Here is a 20,279-nt window from a genome sequence, read left to right as displayed (position 1 = left end):
TTTTTTTTTTTTTTTGAGTAAAGGGCTATTTATTAAAGCGCAAAAAAGATGTGAAATCGGAGTAACATGAATCCTGAATCCACGGAGTGGATAATGGCCAATCTACCCTACATGCCTGGGATAGGGCTTTCCGGGCCAAAGAATTAGCTATAGTATTGCTGTCTCTAGAAATCTGGGCAAATGAACATCGCAGAAAGGGCGATTTACATCTATCTCCCCTGTCGTTTGCCGAAATTACATAATCCCCCCTGGGATTTGGAAAATTACATTTAAACCCAAAAAGTTCACACTGTTAGAGAAGTGTTTGTTTTGAAATTTTACTGATGGAATTGCCCTTAACCCTTTTAAAGACTCTCCTCTCTTATTTTTTATACCCAAAATCCATAAGGTTGAGAGAGTGGAACAGTGGACGAGGAGAGGAGGACCTTCTGATATTTCGTCGGAGGTTTCAAGCGACGTCTCCGGCGAAGGTTTCAGTCTCTCTTCTCTCTTCTCTCTTCTCTCTTCTCTCTTCTCTCTTCTCTCTTCTCTCTTCTCTTTACTCTCCTCTCTTCTCTTTTGTACCCAAAATCCATAAGGTGGAGAGAGTGCGACGGTGGAGGAGGAGAGGAGGGCCTTCTGGTATTCTGGAGGAGGTTTCAGGCGACGCCTCTAACGAAGGTTTCAGTCCCTTTTCTCTTTTATCTCTTCTCTCTTCTCTCTTCTCTCTTCTCTCTTCTCTCTTCTCTTATAACTAATCATTTAGTTAGTATTATTCCTTAGATTGAAACCTATCATCGATTTTGAGATGTTAGGGCATCAATTTATTCATTAATCTATCTAGACACATTCATTTAAAATCAATCAATAAAATCAATCAATTTGTTATTGAAGTGCAAAAAAAAAAAAAAAAAAAAAAAAGCTAGGCAATTGAAAGACACAATGCAACTCAGGTTTGGATGCAGAGATTGTATCTGGGTATAAAAGAGAAGAGAGCCTAAGGCAATCTCAGGTTTGGATGCATCTAATTTGTTCCTAAACCATTACCTAGCATGATTTCATGGTACAATTTGCTATGGTAGTAGTATTACTGTCCAAGGAAGATTTAATATAGAATTTAGGAACAGCCAATTCCGGTGGGCTGCATCTGAGAAGATAGGGCAGGTGATTATACATATGTGTTTTGGTCAAATTTATTTTGATTCCTCCATTGCTGCTCCTCTTCTTCTTGCTTTGTCCAAATAACTTTGGAAATAATATAAGAACAATGGTAAATGAACATTATCTAAGGATTTTTTTTTTTTTTTTTGTGATTGAACTCCATTTTGGGGGGAAAAAAGGAATTAAATTGAAGCATTCAACACCATTGTTTTTGTTATTGCCTATTTAGAACTATTTAGCTATGTTGGTAATGTATTTTGGGTGATTTGTATTCTAATAATTTTACCTAACTATATTGTTATTTGGGTTTTGTAGATACATAATGTCAACAGCAAGTGTGAAGGACAGCAATCGAGGTTCAGTACTGAAGTACTTGAACATTGCATGCCACTGCCAAAAAAGGGCACTGGTTAGAATTTCAGAGAACGCTAATAGTAAACACAAGTTCTACTATTGCTGCCCCAATGCACCACATGGTTGTGGATTCTTTTCTTGGTGTGATCCTATAGAAGAACCAAAAATGTTGCTTCATATTGGAGACAATATCACCATAGTCACTCCATGGACATTTGTTGGTGGCCGAAGTCTTGAAGATCAACAAGTGAAGGAAGAGACACGTGCTTTGAAGAAAAGAGTGAAGGGATTAGAGAAGTCTGATGGAACTCTTCAAATTATAATAGTGGTGCTTGTTTTGATCATTGTTATCATGTTTGAGAGAAAATGAGGATTTAGGAAGACTATTGTACTAGTTTTATTAAGTTGTAATGACTAGCTTTAACTCTTCAACTTTCAATTCTATTGTACTGGTTTTATTAATTTGGCCCTCGTGTCTCTGTATTTGTCTATCCCATAATTTTAAGCCAATGGACATTATTTCCTTTCAACATAGAACAATATGACAAACCTGTTAAAATGCATCTCTAGACATATAAGTTTTCCATATCACAAACCTGTTAAAGTGCATCCATAGAGTCTACCAAATAAACATCCATGTTCCAAAACTCAAATAAACATCATTGTTCTGAAACCCCTAGACATATAAGTTTTCCATATCACAAACCTGTTAAAGTGCATCCATAGAGTCTACCAAATAAACATCCATGTTCCAAAACTCAATAAACATCATTGTTCTGAAACCCAAATAAACAAACAATTTGTTCCATAACACAACTAAACATCATTGTTCCAACACATAAGGAAACAAACAAATAGCTCCATAACCCAATACATAACAACTTTCTCATCCCATAAAAAAGAAAAAAAAAACTTGTTTCATATCCCAGTTGCTCTCTCCCATCACTAATTCTATATCCCAGCTGCTCTCTCCCATCACCAACGTACATTTTCCTACTTCTTCTTAACATATTTGGTCCTCCATTTCAAGTTCTTAATAGCATGCTGGGCTAAAGCTCTATCCTGAATTGTTTGTTGTGTAGGCTGATATGTTGCTTGTGACCTTGTTAGTACTTGGGAGTTACTACATTCATGTTGAATCTCATCCCCTTGCTTTTTATACACAAACACAGAAAGTAAATTACAAAAGTGAAATTGACAGCCATGTAAGTTAAGTAAGTAATGATCAATTGTAAATTACATGTGAGGAGTCATACCTTCTTTCCTGTTTTGTTATTTTTCTTCGATTGTTCGTCACTGCGAGGACATGTTCTCCTCTTGTGGTCAAGTATGTTGCAGATATCACATCTCAAACTTGAAGATTTATTCTTGGCAGGACCCTCATCGAATTTTCTTTTCCTACTTTTTCGAGGTCTACCAGGTCTTCTCTTAAGTAGTGGAGGTTGGACAATCTCAAAGTTGGTATCAATCATCAAATCAGCCAATGCTGGTAGTGGTTCGATGAACTCATTATATGCCTTGAGATCCATATTGACACTATAGTATGAACTGCAATAAGCTTGAAGTGACTCCTTATTGTGTGTGATAGCTCCTGCTGCATGTTTGCATGGCAACCTCGTACAATCCCAAAGCCTACAACCACATGTATTAACTGACAAATTCACCACAACCTTGCCACCACGCATATCTACCACCTCAAATGAATGTGAATTGGCTTGGTGCATAATGCATTCTCTTGCTTTCTGTTGTACTTTGTCTAAACTTGTCTTCATATCCGATGTGCTTGGACCAGATACTGGATAACTGCAACCATTCTCAAAATGCTTAAACATCCTATTCATTATCTTCAGCCTAATCTCATCTATGAGCACCATAATAGGTTTGTCTCTGACTTATGCTATCCAATTGTTGAATGACTCAGTCATGTTATTGGTTAGCTGTGGACTCTTAGCAACAAAATCAAAGGCATATCTTGAACCAGTACTTTGTAGGATTTTCCATCATCCAATCATATGCATCATTGGATATATCCTTGATGTCTTTCATTTCTTTCTCAAATTGGATGACTGTTGTTAAAGAGGCTGCTAACCAGAAGTGCTTCCTAAGCAACTGTCCTGAATGGCCTACTGACTTGAAGTTCTAGTATAAATGTCTGACACAACACCTTTGGTGGGCATAAGGGAATACTCTACTGATGGCATCCAATAAACCCTAAGCATTTTAAAAAAGAAAAAGTTAAATATTTATCATTGATTAATAGGAACAAATAAATAGGGTGATTAACAGATTGGTAATATACCTTTTGTTTGTCAAACATTAAAGTTAGAGCCATATCATCAGATGACGTACCGAGAGCTTTATGTAGACATTCAAGGAAAAAAATCCAGTTGTCTTTGTATTCAACTTCAACTACAGCATATGCCACAGGGAAGATTTCATTATTCCCATCATATGAGACCACTGACAAAAGAATACCTCCATATCGACCCTTTAAGTGGCAGTCATCTACACCAATTAATAGTCTGCATCCCTTTACGAACCCTGAAACACATGCTTTAAAACTAACAAATACTCTCTTGAAAATAGGGTTCCTTGATAAGTCACGCATCTCCTGGTACTGGATCTTAAATAGACTACCTGACATCTTAGCCAACACCATCGTACCATATGCAGATAGATAGGAGTATGAATCCTTATGACTAACTTGATTCATTTCCAGAGCAAGCATGCATGCCCGATACAACTTCATGCAAGGGGGCCGAACCTTGTAAGCTTGATGTAAGAAGGTACGCACGGACTTTATTGACATATCTGGCTAAACTCTCAAGTGAAGAGCAAGTTTTTCTACAATCCATTATGATGTAACACTCTTCTGCTGGATTGAAAAAATACATGCATACTTGGGATTGTACGAATTTATCATAAATGTCGTAGAATGCTTAACCTTATCCTCATCAATCGATGAAACACGTACTCGCCAAGTACAACCAGAAGCCTTACACACTGTAGTAACTCTAGTTTTCTCATTCTTAATCTTCAATATGTCAAAACGCTCTTAAATCACATATTGTTGGCCCTGAAATGATTAACATTGTCATATGTAGCTCCTATGACCAACTGTATCATACCATCCTCAAAACCATCATCATCATAATCAGCAACATTATGCAAATCGGCAACATCATCATCATCATCATCATAACCAAAGTCCATACCTGGATACCCCTATACATCATCAGCATCTGTCTCGACTTCATCATGAGGCATCCTTCACTTTCACTGGAGTCTTCCATAGACTCATGTTGTTCTACCCATTTTTCATCACTTATAGAAGACTAGAGCATTTGAGGCAACGTAGCTCATGCATCTTCATCATGACTAACAGAGTTAGGTACCATACCAGAATGTGACTGAGTTACCTGTAAAGACTCATCATCTGAACTATCATTAATGTTTTGAATTTCCCTTCCAACTCTACTAGTATCTCGTCTCTAGGGTGAACCATCTGTACTAGCAGAACTATTGCTAATAGCATTCAACCCACTAGTTTGAGCAACACTTGTATCAGTTGATCTACCAGGAGTAGCAATAGCAATAGCAGTAGCATTGGTTGTAGCCTTACCCTTATCTAGAGCATTAGTTGTAGCATTAGAAGTGGCACTATCTTGGCTATCATTGCCATCACTAGAAGCACTGGTGGCAGCTCTATATAGCCCATCACGTCTCTTGAAAGGAATCTTTTCCCTCTTTTTACTCCCTAAATTATAATCCAGCTTCCCATCATTCTGGCCAACTGCATAAGTTTTGGGGGTAAATTTATTGTGATCTTTTGAATCTCTAAAAACCACATCACTAGAGTATTGGTTTACTTTCCACTTTCCTTCTACATCACTAGGATTATCGTCAATGTCATAAACCACTATTTTGATAATATCGACCCCATCTAAACCAAATAAATTGAGTGTACTGACATCATCTGTCACTTCCATATGTACTGCATCAGAAATCTCACATCTGACTTTAAACCTCATATTACGGCCTTCCGGGATATGTCGATGACTGAATTGAATATATTACATATCATATCCAAGTGGGAGTAAAAATCAGGGTCAATAAGCTTTGTGTGGACTCTCCCACACCAATTAAAATGTATAGGACACTTCACAACCATTGTTGCAAAATTTTAAGGTTAGATTGAAACATATATCAACACAAGCATGAAGCATGACAAATTCATAAGAATACCAGAAGTGAAAAATTAAGAATGATCTTAAAAAGTAGGATAGAGCTTTCTAATGTATCCAAACTCATTCCTACTTCCAACACAAGGTCAGTAATCCTTTCATTGAAAGCAGATATAATGGTAGAGAACTCAATTGGTTGGATTGAGTTGATTTTTTGACTTTATGTGATATAATCTGTGGGTTCGAAGGCTTTGTTTGGTTGCAAGGGAAAAATAATGAGAAGTGAAAATTTCAAACCTGAAAATTTCTTTTTAATTTCACTTGCTACCAAACAGCGCCATAGAGGATAACCTATTCCTACTTGTATATGAGCAATCCAATGAAACCACAACAAAAATAGAGCATTTTGGTTTTCTAAGAACTTGAAAGTATTTTGCCTTGCATTTCTTGGACTTAGCTTCATATATAGAACATTTTCATTTTCAATTTGCAAGCCTTGCATTTAGATAATCTTACTTGGAGTTTCATCTTCTGTAGATAGATCACTCGATTATTGAGAGTTTGGTGGCAATGGCAAAGCTTGTATCATAGCGAGGGTTTATCCTGAACTAGCTATAAACGACAATGCACACTTGTATGTATTTAATAATGGAACCAAAAATATAACTCTCAAAATTGAAAGCTTAGAGTATGAAGAAAGCTCAAATCATCTATTAAGAAGGAGGAGGCAAAAAGAAGATAAAAGGCATAGAAAACCATGGTGAAGATGCATCTTGTCGAATTATTGGTTCCAATCATCCAGTGAAAGATTAACTCATTCAACAACTTACCACACTACTAATAAGCTATTTTAGAATGATCAACTGAAATAGAGGTAACTATCATTTTGAGAATAAGGCTGATAAACCGAATTACCTTATCCTGACTTAGGAGTGTTCTTCATGGATGAATGTAGATGGCAATTAGCAGCAATGAAAGTAATAATCAAACCCTGCTGAAGATGCTCTCTAACCCTGTATTTTTTAATGGAAATCTCATAAGAAAATTGGGGAAATTTTGAACCTAGGGCAAATCGCAAGGTATGAAATTACCTAAAATCTTTCCTTCCTTCTCTTCTCGATTGTTGAATACACACATACATGAGGTGAAGCCAAGTAGCCGTCACTCGTTGCCCATCGGATTGCTCAGTACCTCGTCGCCCATCGCCCGTCACCTGAGAGGATAAGGGCAACTTCCATCTCAGAATAAGGGGAAGCCAAGTAGTCGTCGACCGTCATCCTTTGGGCATTCCGAGTAACAGTCATCAGAGAGGAGGACCTTCGTCAGAGAGGAGGACATTCGTCATTGCTCACGGCTTGCAGACCCAAACGAAAAGGATTGAAAAGGTATGAGGGCTTTTTTGACTAAAAGGTATGAAGGATTTTGGGGTTTTCAATTTGTTTCAATGAAACTAATGGCTTAAGCCAAATAAGACACTAACGGTGTGAACTTTTTGGATTTAAATGTAATTTTCTGATTTTTAAGGGGTATTATGTAATTACGGCAAACGACAGGGGAGGTAGATGTAAAAAATCCTTACAGAAAATAGGTAGACATATGTAGGATGTCATGAACAATGGGGTAGGCAGTAATTGGTGCATGGAGCACATCCTTGTTGAGTTATGAAATCAGGTCCTTGTTGTCTGACTCGATTTGGCTCCTCTCAACACAATCAGCAATTGCTTGCAGCATACCACATCTGATTGACATCACCTCATCCACCAACATAGACTGGAAATAACATGTTTCAGATATTGCAGCTGTAGGGATTCCCAAATAGTTACGAAGACTAGCACCTAGTCCACCACTGGTCTTCCATTTCAGCATAGAAGCATCACAATTTAACTTGTAAAACCCAATCTATGGGGGGACCAAGTGGGGGGACAACTTTCCTTCTGCATAGCACTCCTGGGAGCAGGTTGAGGTTGCTTTCTTGCATTCATAAATCATTTGAAGATACGATCGTTTCTAGCTCGCCATATACCCAAAATGATATAACTGCAGAGAGTCGCCAGTTTTTTCCTTTCTGATTTACCATGGCAGCGTAGGTCTTCCCATCCAAGAATCCATTGATGAAGAGATGGGTCTTCATCAATTGGGGGTATAAGATAGTGGACTACCGAACCATATAGCTCTGGCATAGTTGCAACCTAAGAGAATATGATCAATAGTTTCTAGGCCATTGTCACACCTTGGCCATTGGGGATCAAGGGGAACCCATCTTTGAGATAGGGCAGCACCTGTCGTCACACCCCCAACACATGTTTTCCAAAGAAAATTTTGAATTTTTGGTAATTTGGTGCGTGACCATATGTTCCTCCAGAGATCCGATGGACCAATGGGCTGCACAGTTCAGGAAGTTGAGGCTGCTCGAGTGGTAGCATTATCCTGTAGATTACAGAGCATATGATAAGTAGACTTGACACTAAATAACCCAGTTTTGGATGCACCCCATTTCAAAGAATCCTCACAAGGAAATAGAGATAGGGAAATTTGAAGGATGGCAACAATGTTATTTGGGTTGAAGAGTTCCTGTAGAAGGTTAAGATCCCATTTTCTGTTGGCCTGATCAATGAGTTCACAAACCCATGATAGCGGACAATTCAAAGGTTTTGCAGTTTTAATCTTAAAATCAGGGGACAACAACACCCAATTATCTTCCTATATGCGAATTTGATCCCCTACCTCCACTTGCCATATTAGCCCTTTCTTCAAAACTTTCCTTCCTTCTATGATGCTTCTCCATGCCCATGAAGTGTTTGAGCCCATGGATGCATCAAGAAACTCAGCCCTTGGATAGTAAATAAACTTCATGAAAGACACCCAAGTGGAGGGAGCATCACCGAAGAGATGCCACGCGACCTTAGCTAGCATAGCTTGGTTGTGTAATTTAGGATCTCTAAAGCCTAAGCCTCCAGATGCTTTCGAGCGATAGAGTTTGCACCACGAAATCCAATAATGTTTCTTCTTCCCATTATGTTCTCCCTAAAAGAAATCAGCTGCAATAGATCTCAATTTGTCTTGATGCCCAATTGGGAGTTTAAAATGTGCAGAAGCATAATTGTTCATGGATAGGACCTTTGACTTCAATAGAATTTCTTTTCCTGCAGGTGTAAGGAGCTGTTGTGTCCAATTTTGAAGAAGATCAAGACTTTTGTCATTGATGTTATAGAAGACTTGAACCTTTGATAATCCAAAATCCGATGGTAATCCCAAGTATCTGCGGGGGCCATCTTTGTATGGGATTTTTAGAACCCGTGAAAACCAACGTTTGAAACGTGGATGGGTATTGGGGCTGAAAGACATAGAGGATTTTTGTAAATTGATGGCTTGGCCACTTGCATTGCAATAGAGCTGTAGACAATCCTTGAGAGTACATAATTATTCTAACTTGGCTTCGGAGAAGATTAAACAATCGTCAGCCAACAATAGGTGGGTGATTAAGACTCCTTGATTCCTTACTTTGATTCCTTGAATATGTCCTTCTTCTTGAGCAAGTTCAAGTATAGAGCTCAATGCCTGAGAACAAAGAATGAACAAAGCATAGGACAATGGGTCACCCTGTCGTATTCCTCTTGTAGGGTGGATGTCATTGCATATGTTACCATTGATTACCAGTTTGTAGGATGCCAAGTAGATGCAAGCCAAGACCAGTTGGACCCAACGACTGCAGAATCCCAACCTAAGGAGCATCTTTTCGATGAAGGTCCACTCTAATTAGTTATATGCTTTCTTCATATCCAACTTTATTGCAACCAATCTCTTCTTTCCTTTCTTCCTCTTTTTAATGTAATGATACACCTTATGACCAGTGTAAACATTATCGAAGATGAGTCTATTTGGTATAAATGCAGACTATGCAGGTGATATGAGAGATGGAAGGAAGGTTTGCAATTGGTGGGAAAAAATATTAGTGATAACCTTGGTTGACACACTGCTAAGGCTGATGGGGTGAAATTGGTCTACCATCTCAGGTTGGTTTGTCTTCGGAACCAAACAAATTAGAGCAATGTTGGTTGAAAGAGAAATCTGACCAGTGCAGAAGAAGTGAAGAACAAATTCAACAAGATCTTTATAAATGAATTCCTAATACCTTTGAAAGAAAGCAAGGGAAATACGTTAGGCCCAGGGGCTTTTAGAAGACTCATGGAGAATAAGGACCTTCTTATTTCATCCATACTTAGAGGAGTACACAAGCTAGATGATTCTTTAGGGGTCACCATTGGTTTGACAGAGCTAAGGACAATAGAGAGGACTTCTTCATTAATGCCTTCAGCAGTAAAGGCTAACTTGAAGTGGTTTGCTACCTCAGTACATAGCTTATCCTCAGTTTGAGTCCCAGTATGAGTTTTAAGCTTAAGACTCCTATTGTGCTATATGTGTTGGATGGAGGAGGAGTGAAAGAACTTTGCGTTCATATCCCCATATCAGAGCCAAGTAATCCAAGATTTTTGATGCCATAATTCCTCTTCCTTTGAGATCTCTTTAGCAAGCTACTTGCTTATGTCTTTCCCCTTCTATTGGCGGGCTGCAATGATGGGCAAGTGTTGGATACTTGCCAATTCATCCTTCAATTTTCTAATGTTGGATTGAACATGTCTGAAGGTGGTTTTATTCCAACTACGAAAGACCTCTTTGCAATGGTCCAATTTCTGATGCAACTTGGTTGATGGAGTGGCTGTCAATGGGGCCGAGCAAGCACTAGCTGCATCCGATTTACAAGAGGGGTGCTTGAACCACATTGATTCAAAGAGAAATGGATGCCAACCTTGAACATATCCACCTAAAGTGTAAATGAGAAATGGATAATGGTTTGATCCCACTGTAGCCTTGTTGAAGATAGAGGTATGTTCTATCATTCAGAATTTGCAAATGCCCTGTCTAAATGGACACGGATATTGGAAGAGCCAGTTCGGCGATTGGTGGACACTCATGAATTTGATGGGGGAATCTACCTTCTATGGAGAGGGGATCTTGTATCAGTGGACTATAGTAGGTCAAGAGCGAAGGAGCGAGCCTAACCCAACCCGAGTGGTAATGAGGGGAGCCTGCTCCAGTTGACAAATGCAGGTAGAACGTATTGATCCACTCCTTCAAAAGACGAGAAAGACTAGCTTTACTTGAATTGATAGAAGAGGCGAGTGAATCAACGAACCTATTAAGAAAGAGGGGGGATCGAACTCCCTAAGCCTAAGGTCCCCCTTTTCCGATCTTATGTGACAGCCTTCCCGGACGAGAGAGGGTCCTCTAATCCATTCTTTGACAAGAGCGAAGAGAGCCAATGTTCGGGATTCAATGAGGAGAGATTCCTTTTCAAAAGTGGATGCTCAACTAGTGCCATTTTAACGTTTAGCTGGTTCTGTGAAATCAGTTGATTGAGAGGACCAACATGAATGCTAGCACAGTGGGTTCTGCTTTCTTAGGTCTGAAAGTCTTCTTCTTCCTCACTCAGATAGGCCTATACCTCATCGACCAAACTACGACAAGCCGCATTGTGCACTAAAGCTTGGATGATGAATGCCAAACAATTGAAAGATACAGGACTCTTTCAGAGCCTGTAATGTGTGCCTAAGGGCTAGATACAAAAGAGGCCTTCCCTCTCTTCCCTTTCTTTTGAGATGAATGCATGCGAACAACCATGACACGCTAGAAATGAGACAATTTCTAGCTGAAAACGATAACGATCGCTAGCTCTATAAAGGAGAGTTAGACGGAACACAAAGCCAAACGAGATTCAAAAAAGGAAACAAAGAAAAAGCCCTCCGCATATCGGATTTGAACCGATGACTGACGCACTCCACTCGTTACCACTGAACGACGAAGCCAGGAGCGGAAGGAGGGACTTGAACCCTCAACCTCAGCCTTGGCAAGGCTATGCTCTACCATTAAGCTATTTCCGCCAGCTCCGGTAGTGGCGAAGCACTACTGAGCAATTCACGTATCACTTGATACGGACAACTTCTGTTTTCCTATCCCATCTAGGTCTGCCGCCTATTATTCCACCCATTGCGGTAGCTAAATGTGAAAATTCTTCTTCTTCTGAAGAATCAGACCGCCCTTCCTGCTCTACCTCGACCCGAACTCATCGGGCGGAAAGAGACTTTGATTTAAATCATACTCCTCCTGTAGAAGAGGAGGAAGATTTAGATCTCAACTTGCCCCCTGCCAAGACCATGCCCAGGACCAAATTCATCGACGTCTGAGGCAGGGGCAGGAGGCAATCGATTTGGCGCTTGCCCTGGGCCAACCCCACAATTTGAATTTAGAGTTAGCACTTGCGCCACCAATGTTGGAAGATCAACCCGCATCACAACAAGTTGGTGGAGAAGTTGTCCTAATGGGGAGGGTGGGAATCCGGAAAATCCGGAAATAGAGCGCATAGCGCGGCGGCTTCAAATATATCATGCCAGAGCGGTATCCTCCGTCGAGGAGCTCAGAGCCTTTAAAACTAGGGCCACCGCCCACCTTAGTTTCAAAGAGCACACCTTTGGTACTTCAGTAGGGCTGATAGTGACTTCAACTAACTTATAGGGGGGTAGGGCGACGAAAGGCTACTTCAATGACGGAAACAGCCGGAAACTCGAGAGGGTCACCTTTGGAAGCGTTCGTCGGTAACCAAAGCATCACTACTTCCTTTTGATTATGTTGTTCCATGTGAAACGTGGCCCATGGCAACCCAGGTTAATCAAACCATATGCTTCAGTTATGTTGCGAAAGTTGGATATATCCTTTGCACCCCATTGGTTTCCGCCCTCCTTCTCATTCCAAGCTAAGATGGAGTTAAATTTCCACTACAAAGCCACCCTCCCTGCCGATTATGATTAATAGAGATCAGATTATCCCAAACCTTCTGTGAAAGGCTACGAATTGGGTCACCATACACAAAGGTTAAATAAAATGATTTAAATTGGGAAGAGGATACCTTTGTATCAATGATTTGATTGTCTGCCTGAAGAATGTCAAGAGTAACGTGCTATTGCCATAATATATATAGACCCCATATTGACCTCTGGTATCAATTGAGAATGAAGAATGCATACGAAGTCTCTTTCGGACCTTCTCTAGCTGGGTTTACCCTCCCTTAGTTTCCATTAAGAAAACAATATCTGGCTTGTCACTGTGGGTGAGATCAAGTAAAGAACGTAATGTCAAGGGTCTCCCCAGCCCCTGACAGTTCAACTAAAGATTTTCATTGCTGCCCCATGGGGCTTATCCCCAACCACCACAAGGTTCGGGGATAATAAATGTTGGATTGGTTCATCAGAGGATAAGTTGCAAGCAGTTTTCTTGGAACGTTTGTTAGTAGAAATACATGCTTTCTTTGGTTTAGCACGAATAGACAATGATTCTGGTAGTTGCATGCATGTGGATGATCTAGTGTTTGGTTGGGGATGGTTGATGATCAGTAGAGGTTAATTTGGTATTGCAGGGAGGGTGAGCATCCTCGAAGTATGGGTTAGAGGTTTAAGGGATTGGTTTGGTTTATGCCTTGGGAGGTAATCTGGATATCAGGAATCATGGTTGCTGTTTCAATAAGTTGAGTGGGTGGGCTCAAGGTGGATGAAGTTGATGGGCCTGGAAGTGAGGTTGGTTGCAAGAAGGGACTGGCTGGAGACTGGATCTCGTTTTGGGCCAAAGGTAGTAAGTGGTGACTGGTATGGTCCATAGTTGGGGGCCCATTGAGCTAAAATGAAGATAGAAGTGGAAGAATAGGTAAGTGGGTTGGGGCTCACGATGAATATTAAGATGTTATTGGATTAGGGTATGAGAAAGGAAGGATGAGGTGGTAGGGTCGTTGATGATGAGGGTGTGAGGAAAAGCTAGCATCGGATTCAAACAAGGGGATTCCTGTTGATGATGATTTCATATGGTTGGCAGGGAGATCTGGTCGCCCTGATTATGGTTGTGACTAGGACCATGAAGGACAATACTATGGGATAATTCTGTTACAACAGTAGGCATTTCCTTCTCTTTCTGCTAATGGTTTGATAGATGGGTTGTTGTGTGCCACGTGGATTATTCCCTGACAAATGTGTACGGGTAGCAATGGGAGGAGCTTGGTGGTCATTGGAGTTCATGGAGAAGGGCGGAGCTGTAAATTCTCTGGAGGGTCTTGCCTGGTTGAAAAATTTTGGAGTTCTGGTACAACATAATGGTGGCTCTCTTAAACAGGCTGCTAATGGGGTAGAACCACGAATGGAGGGTCCAAAGGCATTGGAGGTAGATCTTGAACCTCTCGCAGCAGTATGAGGAGAATTAGATGGAGTATTAATAGAGCGAGGACTTACCGGTGGTGATGAGTCACTTTGATATTGTGTGGCGCACCGACTAGCTTCGTGCCCTATTAACCTGCAGTGATTACAGAAAAGAGAGAGGCGTTCATAATGCATAGTTACTAGCCACTCCAATCATGATTGTCTCTTAATAGTAATGGAGGAGCGCAGAGGTTTCCTAATATCCATAGTGAGGCGACATCAAATGTAGTTGGAGCTAATTCCAGCTTGTTGTTGGATGATCATCGCTTTCATTGGTTTACCGATTATCAGAGCAAGTTGGAAGGCAATATCCATGGAGAGCAGTTCTTGTGGGAGGGATTGGAACTGGGTCCAAATGGTGTTGGCATTGAACTCTATTGGTTTTGATTCTTTGTATTTCTCCAGGATAATAAGGTTGCTAGCAACTGTCCATGGTCCTTCCTCCAAAATGTTCTCCACATCATGGGAATGCTGAAATTTGAAGAGGAATCAATGATCATTGAGGGGCGATACTTCAACCTTCTACTGAGTATTTTAGGTCGTGAGTAACGCATCTGTGATCGCTTGTTGGCGATGGGGTCTGCCAACCAGAATAAGACCTATAAGGGTGTTCTCCCAAGACTTTGCAATCAGCATTTTCGATTCGTCATCAAGAAATAAGTCACAGTCATTAGAGTTGCCATTTGGTTCTGGCCATGGTGGTGGATCAGGGATAGTGGGAGAGGTGATGGACAGTTGGTTGTCGATGGCCATGGATGGATGGGAGATGTGCGGATCTTGGTTGAAAGGGAGATCGATTTTGAAGCTCGATGAAGAGAAGAAAGGCGATGAAAAGGCAAAGAAAAGGCTAGGTCATGCACAGAGCGGAGAAGAAATCATGCACACAATGGGGAAGAAATCTTAAGAAATCCATACCATAGACTCATAAACCAGTAAACGTGGTGGAACATACGCCTTTTTGGTCTTAATGGGAGGTGGCACTTTATGAATGAATTTTGTAATGTGTGGTAAGTTTCACGCCAAAGGCATATTGTCAAACCTAAATAGAATTTTGTAAAAAGTTGAAGAAAAAAACATTTTTTTTTTGGATGAATAAATAATTCATTGCTAAGAGGAAGAGAATATACAAGGAAAAAAAGGGGGGGGGGGGCAATAGGAACAAACCTAAAAGGACCAAGAGGCTAGGCCCCAAACAACTAAACCAAGGGAAACATCAATTGGGGGGGGGGATATGGTATCCGTAGGAAGGCCTTAGGAGACAACAATAAGCCTGTTCCTTGGGGTGTCACAGACTAGTCTACAACGTAAAGATCTGAGTCTAGACGTAACATCAAGATAGATGGCTTTTCAAATCCCTTCAAAGGAATGGGATTTGGGGGTCCATCTACAAAGATTATGTTCCATCCAGAGGTGGTTGATGGTGGCGCAAAAGGCAAGCTGTCCAATGATGTCACAAATGGTGGAGCCATTAAAGGTTATCTTAATCTAGATCCAATTTCAAGGGAGGGGGAGGATGGGCTGGGGGGAGGGTCAGCAGGAGCAGAGGAGTTTTTTCCAAACGGAGGAGGAAAAAGGATAGGAGAAGAAAAGATGATCCACATCATCTTTGCCATTCCAACACAAACAACAGGAGGTAGGGACCTAGATGTGTCGGTAATTGAGGAAAGCCTGCATGGGGAGGTAGTAGGAGAGAGCCCAAAAAATGATAAAACTATGGCGAGGGATGTGCCTTTAAACTAGATGATGTTCCTCCAGGAGATAAGAGGGTCTTTTAAACGAATAAAGTTCCAAGCAAAGGCTGATGAAAATAAGTCCAAGGGGGAGGGCTTCCAAGTTATTGAATCTTGGAACCCTTTATGACCAGGGGGATGGGAGGGAGGGTGGACCAAAGGTCAGCCAAGGGGGGAGGGAGATGAGGGGGGGGTCCAGCCATTGTCGGAAAGGATGGAGGCCACCATAGCAGAGCGATAAGAGCCCGAGAAAGCAATGATTTTAGGGGAGACCAAGGGGAGAAGGATTCTAGTCGAGTGGCAAGGGTCAAGCCAGAGCAGAGTAGAGGAGCCATTGCCAATAGTACAAGAGATGTCAGAGAGGGCCAGGGGTCTGGACTTAAGGATACCACGCCAGCTCCAAGAAGCATAAGGGGAAGGAGAGATAGTCCAAATGGATTCATTTTTTAGCGAGATAGTAAATCTAAGAGACCCAGATGCTTCGCTGCTTGGAGGCTATCTTCCAAATGAGTTTAAGGATAGTAGTAGAGTTGGCGTCCTTGATTTTGCGGAGACCCAAACCACCTTCAGCCTTAGGACAACAAACTTTGGACCAGCTCATGGGGTGGAGGAATCTGGTGGCATCGGATTCTTTCCATAGGAAGGCATAGAGGATTGAGTTAATGGCCTTGCAAGTGGAAGTGGGGAGTAAGAAGATGCCCGACAAGTAAAGGTAGAGGGATTGGAGGACTAATTGGATGAGAACAAGGCGACCGGCATAGGAGAGTAGCTTGCCTTTTCAGAGGTGAAGCCTCTTCCTGATGGAGTCAATAATGGGGGAGCAATGGTGAGAGTAGAGACGTGAGGAAATGAGGGGGAAGCCAAGGTATCTCACAAGGAGGGATCCCAAAGAAAAGCCGGAGATGGCAAGGAGATGGGCTAGGCGCGCATCAGAGACACCCGAGAGGAAGAGGCTGGATTTGAGAAGGTTGATTTTCAGGCCAGAGAGGGACTCAAAGAGGTCAAGGGAGGTCATGATGTTGGTGATACAGGTGGGGTCAACTTTAGAAAAGATCATGAGATCATCAGCATAAGCCAGATGGGTCAGCAAAAGGGCTTTGCATTTGGGGATGGGAGAGATTAGGTGTTGATCAATGGAGGATTGGATCGAGTGGGAAAGGACTTCAAGTGCTAGACGAAAGAGAAAATGAGAAAGGGGACATCCTTGTGGATGCCCATAGAGGAAGAGAAATAGCCCGCTGGAATACCATTAGTGAGGACAGAGAAGCGGGGGGTGGAGATACAGGAGTGAACCCAATGGATAAAGGACGGGGGAAGGAAATCTGGAGAAAAATCTTGGGATGAAATCCTAGTGGATAGCTTGGAATGTCAAATATTCAAAGAAAATACTTTAATACATGATGAGTCATATGGTTGAAATGAATCACTTATTGATACATGATGTGTTAATATCTTTGTTCAACGCAATTCTCTTACAAAATCATATGAATTATTATGACTAATCTATTTTTCTCTTCTCCTTAGGCTATTAAATAACCTAACTAATTCTTCTCCTTTGGACGTACCAAGTGGTGTGATCTTGTTGGGATCATACACCATAGTAGCTTAATTTGAGTCTTACTCAAAAAGCTAATTCAATTAATTAATTACTCATAAGGACACCTTAGTATGGCAATAACCATAACATCCATATTGATAGAAAACATGATCTGTAGATCCTTTCACTTTACAATGTCTCACAATGGACTTTTAGACATCAAATCAAATTACTCTCACCATCCTAGTCCACTTATCAGCTAAGATAGAGTATACTAACCACTAATTAGATGATAAAAGAATGCAATAAAAAATGGTGGATATGATAAAATTTATATAAAATATAATTATTGCATATAATAATTTTATAAATTCGTTGCAAACAATTACAATTAAACTATCAAGCTCAAAATTTCATCCAATCAAATTAAGATTCTCTTTTAAGATATTCTCCCTGAACAGGTAAGTGGATTCCATATTAAATGTCATTTTCGTTCATAGGTAAACACAATGGACCTAGTGTAGTGATGTATAGCAAGTCAGATGTAAGCATCAACCATATATACAAAGTACATAGAATTAGCTTGCAATAATAAAGAACTCTCAGGTCTGGGACCACAAAATTATCATGAAAACCTTGTGATATAAAATATCTGACAGTAAACCATGCATGATTCTAGAGTTCTTGCCTAATTAAGTCTGATACACACAGAAATGTGTACTTGCATTTCTGTCTAGAATTTTATTCTTAGAAATATACAGTGCAACAATCATGCCGATAGAGATCCTAACTCTATCCCTAATTTTGAACACTTTGAGGTCATACCTTTGGACACATTATCACTCATAAAACTATTAATATATATTTACAAATTAATTAAAACAAACAATTTATTTTGGATTTAATTGACACAATATTCAACAATCTCCTACTTATAGATCAAAACAATGTCTTACATGCTTTAAACCCATGTTCTTAACATTTCTATCAAATATATTCTATGTTAATCCCTTATTGAAGGGATCTAAAAGATTAGCAATAGTGTCAACTGTGGTGATGGACACATAACCATAATAGAGTTGAGTGAGTCCTCTTTTGTCCAGTGACTAATTTCCCATGTTTTCCATCTATTTGTATTTGTATTTTTTTTGTATGAAATTCCTTTAATTTCCTTTCTCCACTCATAGTCTTTTCCCTTTGAGCTTAAATTACATCAATAGAGGGCAACGGTAGGGGAGATGCAGAGGATTGTGGGGGTGGGGTGGGGTTGGGTTGCAGGAGGGCCGAGGGGGAAGGGAACTATGAATGATTTAGGAATTTCGGCTTTTATTTTTTTAAAGGAGATTTATTGATTATAGAATGAAGGAGACATGGAGTCATTTTTACAAAGGTCGATTAACCATGGCTTGAATATAGGCTAATTTGTAATACACTCTAATGACGTGGCCTTCCAGGCCAAAATATCAGCAATTGCGTTGATAGCTCTTGGGGTCCATCTTGGGGTCTGTTGGAGAATAAGGGAAGAGGTCTGTGTGGACAAATGGGAATTGAATCTGATGCCTCACACCTATGGTATTGGCCATCCCCTATAGCCAACCCCAATGCATAAGCTTTCCACAAGTTTTTAATTTTTGGGAGGGGATTGCAATCCTAAACCATTTTTCAAATTGAAGAGGCGTTATCGATGCCTAGACACATGATGATCGTCCAAGTGGCTATGGACAAGACCTGGACAATCACCACTCTGGAGAGGAGCCGAATCCATGTTATACACCTAATTTGAACACATCTTCCTTGATATATACTATATACTCCAACTACTAGTTTTTCTCCAAGACCCAAAATACCTTTAGCTTCGTTCTGTTATGCAATTGGACCTGATCCATTCCATAAGTTTTCATAATTCCTTTTAGTTGGATTAGTGTTGTCACAATATATTTTTACAAAGAACAAACAAACAAACTGTATTAAGAAAGTCCGAAGAGGAAAAAATTCCCATCCCCCACGCCAACAAAAAAAAAAGAAAAATGTTTACAAGACCTTGAGATGGATGTGACCACCAAACACGAGCGGTACATAAAACTGAAGCCCCCTTAGCTAGATAATAAACTTCTCTATTTTACAATATAAACCTAAAATCAATTAAAAAATAAAAATTGCAATTCAAACCTCTTTCTTTTGTCAAGACATAGGAGCAAATAAAAAATTTCATTCTTGTTAATGCCCCTGCAAGCACTCTCATTGGCTCTATACTGATGTAAGGTTTGTGACTAGCCAAGGATTCTACACGGACTCGTTTGTTTGGGAGGGTTTTGATGGGGTGTGATTTAAGGGGTGGGAGAGTTGTACTTATTTTCTCAAAAGCATGGTAACGTCATGTATTTGGATATAATGGGTAGAAAATACTCTAGACAACATTAGGAGGTGAGCTTTCCTGTTTGTTGATGTGGCTTTCACCCCATCCCCTTCCAAAGTGAGAGCGGTGAATTTTCACGTACGTGAACTTTCCTGATCCATGGATATGTCATCTCTTAAATAAGGAGAGAAAATAGATACCATATCCACGGACCAAGGACATTCACATACATGAAGATTCACTAGATTCTTCGAAAATCCAAGGACTTTGTGGGGTGGAAAGTAAATGCAATTAATGATTCTCTTTTTTCATTCCTTTGTTTTATTTCTCCCTCATAGCAATGTAACTATGTACTAACAAAAATAAGGTTAGGATAGGAAAGTCCAACTTTTCTCAACTTTACTTTTTCTATCTTTATTCCACCATGTGAGGTCCTAATACTCTCACCCAAAACTCTCCTCTAAACAAATGGGCCTTAAGATAGTATGCCCAACCTGGGATAAAAGGTTGCATTTCCAATCTAAGATCCTCCTGGCACATGTAGGATTAAATGGTTTAAGATGTTGAATGTTTCATTTACCCACGTACGAGCAAGACAAAGCATAAAAGATGACACGTGGCAAACCGTTTGTGTTTTCAGTTCGATAAGAAATGGAAGAAAAAGAAAAAGAAAAAGAAAAAAAC

The 20,279-nt window shown here is 40.3% G+C and overlaps 1 protein-coding gene and 1 non-coding gene across 2 annotated transcripts; both read right to left on the bottom strand.

Moving 5' to 3' along the window:
* Positions 1-2,487: 2,487 nt before the first annotated feature.
* On the bottom strand, positions 2,488-4,707 carry LOC122084755. The gene is made up of 5 exons (XM_042653192.1): positions 4,623-4,707; positions 3,794-4,035; positions 3,659-3,705; positions 2,751-3,297; positions 2,488-2,646 (listed from the first exon to the last, which is right to left on the bottom strand). Exons 1-5 carry the CDS (start codon positions 4,705-4,707, stop codon positions 2,488-2,490), a joined length of 1,080 nt encoding a protein of 359 aa, XP_042509126.1.
* Positions 4,708-11,545: 6,838 nt separating this feature from the next.
* On the bottom strand, positions 11,546-11,617 carry TRNAG-GCC. Its single transcript has one exon. It is a non-coding gene; the product is annotated as a tRNA-Gly (tRNA).
* Between the last annotated feature and the right edge of the window lie 8,662 nt (positions 11,618-20,279).

Source organism: Macadamia integrifolia, chromosome 7 (genome assembly GCF_013358625.1).
Source record: "Macadamia integrifolia cultivar HAES 741 chromosome 7, SCU_Mint_v3, whole genome shotgun sequence".
Classification (NCBI taxonomy): Eukaryota; Viridiplantae; Streptophyta; class Magnoliopsida; order Proteales; family Proteaceae; genus Macadamia; species Macadamia integrifolia.
This window is presented reverse-complemented; position numbering and strand designations above follow the sequence as displayed.